This window comes from Festucalex cinctus, chromosome 13 (genome assembly GCF_051991245.1).
Source record: "Festucalex cinctus isolate MCC-2025b chromosome 13, RoL_Fcin_1.0, whole genome shotgun sequence".
Classification (NCBI taxonomy): Eukaryota; Metazoa; Chordata; class Actinopteri; order Syngnathiformes; family Syngnathidae; genus Festucalex; species Festucalex cinctus.
The window spans coordinates 12327404-12341695 of NC_135423.1; the positions used below are offsets into that span (position 1 = coordinate 12327404).

The 14292-nt window shown below is 37.3% G+C and overlaps 1 protein-coding gene across 7 annotated transcripts in view; it reads left to right on the forward strand.

Moving 5' to 3' along the window:
• The window catches only part of grik4 (glutamate receptor, ionotropic, kainate 4), a 301922-nt gene that overhangs the window by 207661 nt on the left and 79969 nt on the right, over nucleotides 1–14292 (forward strand). For all 7 annotated transcript variants that reach the window (XR_013287896.1, XR_013287897.1, XM_077541047.1 and 4 more), the window contains one exon: nucleotides 3898–3951. Coding sequence is in view for 5 of the 7 variants with exons in the window: in XM_077541047.1 (XP_077397173.1) it covers nucleotides 3898–3951 (54 nt within the window). In the remaining 2 variants the exon portion in view is untranslated. The remainder of the gene's footprint in view (nucleotides 1–3897; nucleotides 3952–14292) is intronic.

Consider the following 14292-nt stretch of genomic DNA (forward strand, 5'->3'; position numbering starts at 1 on the left):
AAATAGTTGGTTGGTTCAATTCTGATTTGTTGAGATATATATTATATTTCCCACAGGGGACAAAGGAGAGAGTGAAGAAAATACAAAAAAAAGAGTCAAATGGTTTTTTTTTCACTTCCATAATCCATTTGCTGTCTTGAATCACAAGGAAGATAAATTGTTGCACTTTGGGCTGAGGGCACATCTTTAAAAAGCACAGCAACATCAGTCTACAGTCGTCCAAAAATAAAGGCAGCAGATTTGAGGCTCTGTCATAAAGAATAACTATAATAAAAAAAAAAAAAGTGAGATGCTATTTCATACAGAAAAATACTGTAGACAGCATAAAATATAATTTCAGCCCATGTTTCATCATCCACCACAAATTAAATGATACATGATACATGTCAGATGATTTATAAAACCAACTATTCATTCCCATTAAAGATGCAATACTTTTTGAGGCATAAAAATATGTGATAGCTTCCCCACTGATTTTCATGCAAGCAGTACAACTAAAGCTTGTAGTTATAGTCAAATCCAGTGGAGTGGAAAAGGTGAGTCAGTTGTGCTTCTGAGGTATTTTGTAGCAGAAAAACGCATATGACAACTACATTTTTCGTTTTTTTCTTGACACAGACAAAATGCAGCTCCGCTTCTGCAATGACATGCTCTAAATGTTTACGCTCACAAAAACACGAGATTTAGCCAAGTCTTGCACAAGCCGTGATGAGATTTGCCCACCGATTTCACTGTGATGATCTGAAGAGTGTAGCAGAGGATGAAACAATCAAAACTATACTAATTGGAATGACTTTAGATATGCAAATGTATGATCATATCTGAAGGCTTGATTTACACTGCAGGTCTACGGCCATTTATGATTTACTGCCGGAATCGGAGTTTGTGACCTACTGTATTATCACTGTTCTGATTTTTGAACATCCATTGCCCTTAAACCACCATACAGACATGAATTATCCCACTTAGGAGTGAAACATCTGAATTGTGTCATAGTCTAGCCTCAAACAAGCATGTATCAATTATTTCCTCCTCTGTCTGTTTTCCAATGAGTAAAAACAACTTTGCGCATCTCAGTCCATCCTAAAAGCAACCTGAGATTAGTTCATAACTATAGCTATGATATGCAAACCCATAAAGCCCATTTTGTTAGGGAGGAACATTTTTATGGCGCCATTAGCAAGCACGACACTTTGTCTCCAACAGAACAATATGATCCTTATGTGCTTTCTCCTCTCCAGCACATGCTGATGATTAACCTTTCAGTACATTATTAACACCTCGGACACTTAAAATGATGCCGCTTCACCTGATTGGAGATTAATGTCTGTAAGAGGCTCGATGGCATTGATAGTAGAATCTGGGGAAGCGAGGATGTTTGGCAGCGGCGTATGGCCCTGCCGTAATTAATACACACCTCATTATTTCTGCAAGACAATAGATAGATGGATGGCCAAATTGAAGGTGACGTCAAGTGGATGCATAATGGAGTTGAGGGAGGCGGCATTTCGTTCTATTCTTATTTGCTCTACCCCGCCGAAGTCTTCTCCTCAATCAAGCATTCAGGCTGCTATCAGCGGTCATTTGGTCACCATAGCAACCCTGACAACCCTGGGCCAAAGAGCAGTGGGAGCCCGCAGTGGGTCGTCTTGCTTCTCGCCGGCTTTCTAACCCTTTCACTCCACCTTCTTTCTCATCATCAGCCATTCAGATCCCCGACAAGTATCGGTAGACATGGCCAAGACATTTACAGTCATGACTGTAAAAATGGGAGCAAGGAATCAGAACATTCATTGTCAAGAATAGAAAAAAAATATTAGGTTGGTATGATGATGGTCTATAATTAAAATTACCAACAAAAGATATAAATAGAAATGTGCCAACCAGTAGGCAGATATGTTCATATGTTACACATGGACAAGCTGGACAGAAATGTCTTTTTCATGCCTCTGTGTGTTGCCATTATAATCTCGGCGACCACGGCAATCACATTTCAGGCCGCAGTGGACAACACTGGATGGGTGTGAGGCAAAGAGCAGTTGACAGAGGGTGGGTCAAACGTGACGGGTCACAAATGCCGGACCATATTTTGGGGTTGGCATTGCAGTCACGTTGCTTGGCATTGCTTTCTAGCGGTATATTTACAATGTTACAATGCGTAACCAGCCCAAGGTAAACGTCACAGGGCAGGTTCCGATAGCTGCCGGGACAGAGCGCAAAAAAAAATAAAAAAAAATAAAATAATAATAATAATAATAATAATAATAATAATAATAATAATAATGGTGGGTGCATGCTTATTTACAGCTGTTGAATTGCCCACTAAGATATATATATATATATATATATATATATATATATATATGCGCTTAATTCGATGTGCATGTCAAGAGACGACATGTAGACAAGAGTGTTGAAAAGCTAGCAATCCCAACTCTCAAGTGGGGAGCAAAACATATCAAAGCTTCACACCGACCTTTTTTTTTTTTTGGCCAGGCTCAGATGATGATAAGAGCGCCCATCTTGTCTCGTGTACATCCTACAACCAAGCCTCAACGGACAAAGGTCCAGCCTCTGTGAGCTTTTCGCATTCCGAGCGATTTAGGTCAGTTGTGTTAGCGGGCTGAATGTAATCTCATTCAGTCAGAGAACAGCTGCAAAGACGTCAAGTAGTAAAGATAGTCAACTCACTATAAGAGGCAGTCAGCGGTGTATACAACCTTGGTAAAGGATTGGTAAAACACCCAATTCACAATTAATGTTCCTTTAGCTTTATCTTCTTTATGTTGTGCAATGTCTGTTAAACACCCAATTAATTTAAGTTTCGCCTTAAATGTTTCTTGTGTGATTTAAACTGAACTTTTTCTGTTTTATTATTTATGCTCCTACTAACTATTCAAGATGAATATTCAAAGATTTTTGCTGCCTCCAAACTAGGGAATGGACTGAATTTACATGACAATGAAGATGATTTATTTGTATTTTTTTTGAAGTGGAGAATCTGAATTCTGCTTGGAGGAGTTGAGCCATAGTGTGCAAGTTGAGATAGCAGATAGTTGAGATTGAGTCAACACTGTTGACTCAACAGCACCTCTGCTAGTTACACCAAAGTAATGTGCGCCATTGTGCCTCATTTACTTTGTGACGTGACTAATCAGCAATCAGTTCCACACAGTCAACCAAGTGCTTAACAATCAAGTAATTGATTCATCGTTTTTAAGGGACAATCACGCTCTGAATGATCTGTTGTACTTTAAACAGCAAACTTAGGACAGAATTAGCAGCACCTGTGCTGGTTGCAGCCAAATAGTGCACTCTATTTTGTTTTAATTGCTTCAAGAAAGGATTACAGTAATCAATAAGAATTGATTATTTCATTACTATGGCCACTCCAAACAATTACTCTTTTTGGGGGGGTGAATGTGATGGTAATGTAGTCCAAGTGAAAGTTTTTCAAGGTCATGGTTGCCAGTTGTGGAAAATAGTGACCCGTTCAAGGTGCGTACTGTGTGCCAATACCTATTTTTGATAATGACAGCAATTCAGAAAAGTTCACCATCTCCTTCACGGTCGCACTCTGCTGTGACTTTGATTTAATCAAATTGTCAGACACTTGTCGTGCAGCATACTAATTCACCTCCGAAATTTAATTGCTCCCCCCGGAGCCGCAGTCAGATAAATGTCTGTTCTTATCAAGAGTGGGATTTGATCAGTGTGCCGCCGAGTGGAGCGCGAGTTCACTGACCTCTCACCCCTTCATATCCTTCACTCTCTCTCGACTTCCCAGTTTGTCTCAACAGCTTCCGTTCAGACTCCAAACATTGAATTTGTGCTTATGATATAACACGTACTTACGTTTTTCCTCCCTGCTTCCTCGCTTTTGTTTTTTGTGTGCAGGCATCAGAGCTGGGAATGCTGTCAGTCTACTACACGTACATTTTCACCTCTCTGGTAAGCCATACAAGAGCTGTTCTTTGCTTTTCGATACATAAAATGTAGTTGTATGCCTCTGATGGTGCATAATCCTGAAAAATATGCTGAAAGCCCTCCTGCATCCAAGAATGGATTGTGTTGGACTAAAGATTCTGGTTCAACTGAATAAATACGTATACAACACCACTTTGATGCTGTAGACTTGCAACAAAGTAGATTTTTTTGTTATTCCTTGTTTACATCAATAATTGGATGGATGTTAAGTCGACAGGAGCTGAACAGATATATGACAGCATGGCCTCATTATGCAAAGTCAAATTTCATATGATTGAAAATAAGCAATATGCTGAGTGTTGACAATGACTTTCCTCTATTCTTTCTCTGCCTTCCTCGCCTCATTTGCCTCTTTGCTTACATCGGTTGCAGCATCTCAACTTTCCACTAAACTTTGTGGTGGAGTTTTGCGTGAGGCAAGGAGAAAATTTTGGGAGAGAGCCAGTTTTTGATGAAGTTTTCTATCATTTACACTAGTAAGGGATTTCTTGGGGACTGTGGACATGACTTCCACTTATAGTAAAAATGGGTTCAGGCAGCCTTGGCAGAGGTCTGCGCTTAATTCGATGCATTTTAGATGAATTTACACTTCAGGTTTTTTGGGGGGTTTTTTTTGCTGCCCATATGCAATTTCTTGACTTTCATATGCACCAAATCGGTGCCATTTTCTCTCTGGAAATGCAATGTATAAATGTGCACTAAAATTTACTTTATTTTTTGCAACGTGTCTGCTATTGCATATTTAATACATACATTTCCTCAAATTATCATTCCAACATGAAATATGCTCATTTAAAACCTTTAGATTTTTTTCTACATATTTGTTGCTCTCGCTATTGCTTTTTCCGTTAAAGTTCATTTTTCTAAATATCATTTGGCTGTATTTTATGTATTTGTTAATTTTATTCTAAAAACTTAACTTCAGTACTTTCAGTCCTGTTGCTCAAATAAGGAATTTCAGGACAATGACAAAAAGTTCCCATGAGATGGGTCACTATAGATGTTATGTAGTGAAATATTTTTATTATTGATACATTTAGAGTTTAAGAAAAACAATGAGAAATTTTACTTTATATTAAGAGCAATGCAATAATTAGTTCGGTGGAAAGTCCTATATATTTTCAAGGTTAGGTGACAAACCGTGACAATTACAATTTAAAACACACAGCTCAAGTCGGGAATAATGAATAAATGATTAACGTGCTCAACATTACATTTACCATTTAGTTGACCTGGACTCACTCAGCGAGTATCAGTTGATATGAAAGTAACCTTGTTTCCACTCCACTTACTTCTGTCTGCAATCCAATTCTGTATTTACTGCTTAGTGCACCTTTAATGTACCGTGTTTAATGCTATTCGCTTTATTCATTTTTTTTTTTTTTTATTTACCGCAGGTCTTGTTTCTCTCTCTCTCTCTCTCTCTCTCTCTCTCTCTCTCTCTCTCTCTCTCTCTCTCTCTCTCTCTCTCTCTCTCTCTCTCTCTCTCTCTCTCTCTCTCTCTCTCTCTCTCTCTCTCTCTCTCTCTCTCTCTCTCTCTCCCTCTCTCTCTCTCTCACTCTGTCACTCTGTCTGTCATGTTTGTGTCCAGAGGCCTGATTCTGACATCTAATTTGTTTCTAAGATATTGTACCACTTGGGAGTTAAACAATCATAATTGTAGCACTTCAACCATGTGGTTCATTTCTTTCTTTTCTAATGTCTTAGAATAGTATTTTTCTGGTCACAACATGGTTAAAATGTTCCTTCAACTGCCTTGAACCTTTATATTTTTGTTAATATCCAAGTGAACATTAGCTTTGTACATCCATATGCATCTGTCTGCATTGTGCTGCAAAATTTGGTTCATTTCTTTTGAAAACAATGCTTTGTCTTGAGTATTGCTCATCGTTTGTGGTCCCAGCACTCTTCCAGTGAAGTGACAGGTGCAGGTAAAGAGCTGAATAAGTCAAGCTTGAGCCTCATCTCTAGATCAGAAGCTAAAATCTTAAAGGTTAAAGATGAATCCATGCAAGTTTAGTCATATGTTTTTATCCAACCATTAGCTTTAGGGGAGTTAAAACTCCATGGGTGGTTACCTGAAAGAGACTGTTTTTGTAGCTTGGGAACAAACATGTACTGTATTTTTATGGAACTAGAAAAGGTCCACACAGTAGACTTTAACTGCAATAATTAGTCCTCTCAGGTGCATTAGTGTAGGTACAGAGGTGGACTTCTAAAGTCCTCCTATTTCCATCAAAGTAAAAGCTAATCATCATAAAGTTGAATTGTCGTATAGGGGTTCAAATCACTTTTTTCATAATAGTACCACAGAGACGATTCACTTCAGGCTAATTTATAGCTCACTACAAGTAGGCTGCGTCCATCTTTTGACATTCTTTCACAGCCTGAGAAGTATTCACTTCTTTTGTCACTCCTCTGGCTTTTGTTTCGACACATAAATAATCCCCCTACATCGCTCTCTCCCAGGCAGTCCGAGACATAATGGAGACGCGGGGAAGCGCCAGTGTCCCCTTAGTGACTCATCTCTAAAGCTTATGCATTATACTTACTGAGACGCAAAAGTACAGGCAACATTGCAGCTGCAACAAATGTGCTACCTTGAAGATGGAATGCTCCAACATTTGTAGCCTACTGTCTGAATTTTGACCAAGTTTGCTTTTCTGCCATTTTAGAGGTTGAAATTTGGCAGCTAGGTTTAAAGATAAACCATATAGATCTAATCAGTTAATAGCAACTGTCTGTAATGTCTGTAATTGGTTAAATCTTTAAATTTGTACGATGGGTACAATAGCTTGGCACGGTGGTTGATTGGTTAGCACGTTCGCCTCACAGTGCTGAGGACACAAGATCGAGTCTCCCTAGTCGACCCTTTTGAGGAGGATGGATGGATGGATGGATGGATGGGTCAATAGCTTTGGGGTATATTTCGCACATAGGCCTACTGTACATCAATAGCATTTAAGGTTTATTATTGTTTTAATAAAAATATTACCACCAGGTCACAATGTTTATTCATTAGAAACAACATATTTGTAAATGTTGACGAAGGCGGATTATGCAACCATACAACATTGAATGTTTTCATTGTTGGGCTAAAGGTTGTTTCACTAGCATGCTAATGTTGCTAAAGCTAAGTTCCTTGTGTTCACAGAAACAGTCGAACAATTTCACCCGGTGTTGTGATTTTTTTATTTATTTTAAATGGTACAATGAAAAGAAAACATTGCAGTCATTTATCAAAAAATTGAGATTTATTGAAGAATACTGAACTTCGTGAACACCAAAATAGTATTTTTGCCTTGATTAAAAATTAGCCTTGCTAAATGGTGAGGTGAGACTTTGTCCCCTTGGCTTGTCTTGTTACAGCCAAACACTGCACAATATTGCGGTTTTTAAAGAGATGGGGGACACCCGGCCCAGAGTCATGGTACATGTAAACAAACAACTTCAGTATTCACACTTACATTCACAGTTTAACATTCAATTGGGGGGAAAAATATTCCAAATGTAGTTATTTTCAATGGCAAAATTTTATATGAAAGTCGGCCAAATATAATGGACGTCAGACAGTATTAGCTGTATTTCCGCCAAACTTTCATGGCTTCTTTGATAGACTCATTCAGTCCACGTTGGTGATTTCCTAACAGCTCAAAACAACCAACAACTGTCCCTGCCACTGCAATAAATCGGCTGTTTTTACAGTACGACGAGCGAACATATAAGGTGCAAAGGTCAGAGCAGTAAATGAGCCTACTGGGACTCTAATTTAGTTGCTTTATTTCTGGCTTCCCTTTCACTATGACAGCGGTATGTGCTTCCTCACTTAGAGCCTATGGCCTCTAACCTTAACAGAACACACTGATATGGAAGCCCTATCTTTTCACGCAAACTCCCTTTTAGGCAGTTTATAATAGGATCTAAGGCTGATTCGCCAAGACAAGATAGCGTCTCAATTTATAGCCTCAAAAACGCTCAGGGAATTAATCAGCACTTCTCTTAAACAGACTCAATAAAACCTCAAGATTATAATCTTCTGGTGGAGAGAATTTATTGTTGTACTATATTAGTTTTATTATGCATTATTTACGCAGACAGTTAAAGATGGGAGATTTTGCAACTATTTGCTTATAAAGAAACCTCACCTGCAGAAAGTACCTTGAACATGAATGTTTACTAGCTGGTATACTTTTTTAATGTGTATTTTGTTTTATAATGTTATCAGGTACATAGTAGTATTGTGTACATGAGTATTTTTCTTATATACTTGTGATTTTTACTTGACAGTTAATAGAAATCTATTACAATCGTCTTTTCAGGCCTCAACTATTGCAAGTGCAGCTTTCTCCAGTTCAGGCATATCATGTATTTATAATGTATGAGGATTAAATTCACTTCAAAAAGCTGTAGTTGTAAATGATGAATCATGCCGTATAAAGACAACCAGTGATGAATGCATGATGTCCTTAAGAAGGGCATGTTAGATTAAATATGCATGGATTGTAGTAGATAATCCAATGTTAATACATGCATATTAAGTGCAGGTAATTCTGTTATGAATCTAAAGTGAGTTTTAGGTCATGTTATTACTCCCCTGCGTGTCTTTGACTTGGTAGCATCAATGAGCCTATTCTTAACTGTTGCCATCTTTCTGTTGGCTCTCCTTTCTCTGTTTTGTTCGCTCTTATTTCCTCCGAGCGTCGCTTCCTTCTGTCTGACTACCCCACTGGCACTTCATTTGTCTTTGCTCCAGACACTCCTGACTAACGATCTGCCACAGCGCTCCATCGCCTAATCTGTTTCCCTTGAATCATCTTAAGACACTCATCAACGTCCTTGCACTCATGCTCACCTGTAACTTTCCGCATTTCTCCGGTCTGGCCCACTCACAGATTTGGCCGCCTTTTATCTTCATTTCGGCGATTTGCTGATTTATTCTGCTTGAGTAGTTGTCAACCAATCTATTATTCTTTTTTTTTTTTTTTTAAGATGACTTAAAAAATTCCTTGAAACCATTTTTTCGCTAATGAGTCTGGGGGAGGCATATTTAACCCCGGGGAACACATTATTTATTTATTTGTTTGTTGGTTTGTTTGTTTATTGATTCATTATTGCCATACAAGAATAAAATGTAATTGTACATCCATTACAGTAGGTGGCAGTGGCGCTCTCATTGTCAGAGAGTCTGCAAGGAGTATTAGCATCTCTGCAGATGTGTACTTAGAAGAATTTTATCGAAAAAATTATACTTTTTATCAGGACTGCTCGATTATGAAGAAAATATTAACTAATTCAATCCCAAAAACATTTCTTAAATACTTTGTTCTTCCCTCCCAAAAACTTTTTTTTTTTTTAATGCAAGAGCATACAGACAGAAGGCTTTGATGCATCTTCTGACATGAAGAGGTGGCTTAAAGCAATGGTCGTTATTACAAAAAACGGCCAGCAGGTGGGAGCAGAGTATAAGAGATCAGCCAGGGCCATGTTGCAACAAGATCTTTTTGTCATTGTTTTCACTAGGAATGTGAATGATGAGACTTAGCTATATTCTAATGCTAATTGATGCAAAACGGAAACAGATAGAAATATATATTTAATTTTTTGAGGAATTAAAGATTAAAGAAGAGACTCTAATCCTTCTTTTGGTAGGTTCCATGTTTGAATTATTTTTTTTTTAAATACGGCGCTGGTCATTGAGAGGCTGATAGAAGTGTGCAAATGCTCACGTGCACATCTTAGAAGGAACATTGTTGCTAAGATAAACATTTTTTTTCTTTAAACGGGAATTTCCAGCGATAGCATTTGTTGATGGAAAGAGTTAATCATGATTATTTTGGTAATAATTGAAATCACGATTAGGATTATCTTTTTTTTTTTTTTTGCTACAAAACAAGAAGTAAATGTAATTTGTTTTAATAATATTTTTAATTTGTTATTATGATTTTATTATTTATTAAAATATTTAATTATTTTATTTATTTATTTATTTGTATATATTTATTTATATAAAGTAAAAAAATAAATGTAAAGAATATTAAGACAAATTAAAAAAAAAATTGAATCACTATAATTATGCAATAGTGTAATTGTAATTAATTGAATAGCATCATATATATATATATATATATATATATATATATATATATATATATATATATATATATATATATATATATATATATATATATAATTTGTAATTAGTGTTTTTTTTAACAAATGTATTGATATTAGACAATTTACTGTGACACAGCATGCCATGACAAAACCAATGACAATCAATGGTGATCAAACACTGATGTGATGTGAACCATTGGGTCTTTGTGAGTAGTGATCAAAACAAAACCATGCTACATGTACTGAAAGCCGAGAAAGTGAAAAGTAGCAACAGCCTTTGAAAGGTTACCTTTTACAGAATTGTTGCAGCTGAACAGCCAACATCACGCGGCCTCTCAGCGGCAACTTAATATAGCATACACACGGGAGTCGTGCGGACAGACAAACACACACACCGAGGCTTGTTGTACCCAAGCTGATGGATGGCAGGCACAAAGAATGATAAAAGGACACACGCTTGTGCAGGCAGACACATTTTCAGTCCCACTGGCACTCAGTCTGTGCACCGTGGCTTCCATCTAAGTGATTTGTTCCCCACCGCCCAAGCTACTCGGCGGGATTGAATAAATCACATCAGGTTGCCAGTGACTCATCATATGTTGATGGGACCCCTAATGTCATTTGAAGGTTAGCTGAGCGTAAGATCGGGCTTGCCACTGACTGTTGCGTTGTTTTGATGTCGACAAAAGCAAAGCGCACGCGTTGGCACAATTGGAAACTTTTGCATGCAGGTGCAACCACCACCTGCATACCTTTCCGGAGATTTACTTTGTTCCTTTGCACGTCCACATGCGTCATTGTCATTTTTTTTTGGGCTGTGGTTTTAGTTCTTTATGATAAAAGTCAAGTCATTGGACATTTTCATCACTCCCTCTTACATGAGAATGCATGTAAAATTTTGAGGCATGCAATTAACCGGTTTCCACAGCGGAGGAATACTCAGTTTCCACCATATTTATTGTTTCTTCTATACTTTATATTCCAAACATTTTTTCATAGAAATTAACTCATTCACTCCCAGCCATTTTCAATGGAAGCAACCGCCGAGGCTGTTTTACTGGATTTTGACTTTTGCAAGGCCCACATAATATTGTGTTCTATTACTATAAAAACATGGACTCTACCAATAGAAATATTAGTCTCTTCTTTCATCAGGAAAAAAAAGCACATGTCTGTTTCCATTTTGCAGCAATTAGCATTAGAATATAGCTAAGTTTTATCATTATTCACAAACCTTTTTAAAACTGTGGGGAAATCAGCTCATTTTAACATGGCCCTGGTTGATCTCTGATACTCTGCTGACACCTGCTGGCCGTTTTTGTAATAACTACCATTGCTTTAAGCTTTCTCTGCAGTTCAGAGGCTGCATCAACCTTCTGTATGCTATAAGATAAAAAAAAAAAATATTAAAACGTATAAATATGCCTTTGGGACACTTAAAACATTTAAGATAGAACATATTTATACGTTTTTGGGAGCAAATGAGTTAATGAAATCATTACTTTACTCTAGAACTGAGAACTGAGATATAAAACATTTAAGATAGAACATATTTATACGTTTTTGGGAGCAAATGAGTTAATGAAATCATTACTTTACTATAGAACTGAGATATAAATATCAGACATTTTATATTACAATATGCCACCATATAGATAGTTTATTCTGTAAAAAAAAAACATAATAATAATCATACAATACACAGTGGTGCTGCTGTTTCTCATTTTATTTTGAACTGACATTAACCCCTTGTCATATGAGCAATTTTGCCAAAAATGCTTTAAAAAAAAGTTGCATTCAAAGTAAGTTTGAAGCTGTTCCTGAACCATTTAGAGTGTCGGCATAGTTTATATATATTTTTTAAGAATGTTTGCCCGCCAGAGACCATCTGAATTTTAAGGGGTTGTATCATGAGAAGTGGATCCCGTAGATCTGCTGTATAAAATTATCAAAAATAAACAGAAGAGGCACAGTAGCCAACATATTTTTGCACAAAAAAGTCTTGACATCAATTTAAACAAGAGGCATAAAAATAATAATAATAATAATTCTTTCAGATAGAAATGGATAAAAAAAAAAAAGTAGGATCTCTATACTGCAATGTAATTTTAAGAACATTTGTGTAAACTCAGGACTGTTGTGTGACAACTAATCACATTTGTGAGATTATATGTATTGAATATAATATTTAATCTATTTTCTGAACTGCTTATCCTCAATAATAATATACTTTTAATCTTGACCACTCATCCCCTGACGTACTGTTTAGCTATGTGTGTTGCAGTATTTTGTATAAAAATTTTCCCTCAGGGCACTTATTAAATTACCTCCTATCCCAGTCATCCAAACACATTAGGTCAGATTAGTAATTAGCTTGGCTTCTCTGGCTTTCCCTCTGTTAGTAACTCCTCATTGGGGAAAACAATGCTTGCAAGAAATGTATTCACCCCCATGGAGACGATGATTTCTGATCTTACGAGGGCTCCACAGCGTGTTTAGCCGCAGCAGTAGGCAACAAAGCTGGTTGCTAACTAACTAATGTTGTGTAAGTAGCACCGATCTGACCTCGCAGTTGTAGCTGACGTAAGCTTTTTGCTTTTCCAACAATAACTCCCAAATTCCAAATGCAAATCTTTCCATTTAAATCCGGGATTCTCAAAGTGCATTGCAAGTATTCCCTGAGTGGTACACAGGCTCACTTTAGTGGTACAAGAAAGAATCAGTGAATTAAATACAAATATACAGTACCTTCTGTGTCTATTGTTTTCTTCAAACATTCTTCTTGTCTTAATACCCTTTTGTGGAGTCTGCCCTTCCTTTGGAATAAGAAGTGTCTGTGGATCCCTAAAAAAAAAGTCTTACACTAGATTTTCCCAGGCTCATCCTTTAAGCTGTTGTTCAAAGCTCTGGAAGATGCTGAAAAGAAAAACAACAACTTAGGTCAGTATATTATTGTGTTGTGTGGATGAGGTAGATTTAGGTACTTTGTATGGCTAAATGCTGCTACATGCAAGTTACAATCATTCTAAATATGTTTCATACTTGAACTGTACATTTTTACATACAGGGTGTCCCAGAAGTCACTGTACTCTCCCATTCCACATCCACATTTTGTTTCATGTACGGACGCAAGCCCAACAGCGACTGACAGCTTCGGCTTTGCAGTTTTATGGAAGGCGATCATTCGCTTGCCCATGGCTTTACAAATTGACATTGGAGCAGCGTTGCAAAATGGCCACCTTGGCAAGAAGTGTTTCTGTCCCCGACTGCAGTTCAGCTGCAATTTGAGACGCTTTATGGTGGGACATTGCTACTACGTGTAGTACAATTTTCGCTACCCATGGCAAGTTTCGTGTGCATCCAGCGGATGGCCTGCTGCCACCACCACTTGTGAAAATACCAAAGTACTAGAGTAGGCATTCCAAGGTAAAGGGTTATCACTTTGTGAAACCATCTGATGCATCAAGTTTTTGTGTTCCAGTGCAATTCTGCAGTTATGCTTAACCTGCAGGCTTTGCACGGATGCCTGCTCTAAGACTTTAATGTTTTCATCAGTGTTCGCAGGAGCATGAATGTTTGTGGAGAACATTTCCTGTTTCAGTCAACTTGCTATGGATAGCGTCAATTAGACTACAAAGTAGCAAACTGGCACTGAAGTTCAGTTGTGAAGATGGCAATTTTGCAACGCTGCTTCAGTATTAGTGCACCATCAGGTCTAAATGATACCTGAAACAAAATAGGCAATGCAAGTTTATTCGTATAGCACATTTCATACACAAGGCAACTCAACGTGCTTTACACAAGGAAAGGCAACACATAAGCATCAAGAAACAGTAGTTAACATTCAGAGGAAGAAAAATAAATGAAAATAGGTTACAAACTAACAATCTTAAAACATTATTCAACAAACTTTAAAACATTTAACATAAGGAAGTTTAAAATAATAATAATAATAACAATACAAAACAAACAAACAATTACAGCTGTTTAAAAGTCCCTAATCAAAGGAAAGCAAAGTTTTTAACCTGGATTGAAAAGCATTTACACTCGGGGCTGACTTCACTTCTGTTGGCAGCCTTTTCCATCTGTGTGCAACATAATAGCTAAATGCAGCTTCACCATGTTTGCTTCGAACTCTGGGTTCCACTAGTTGGCCCGAGTCTGTAGATCTCAGAGCCCTGCTGGGTTTGT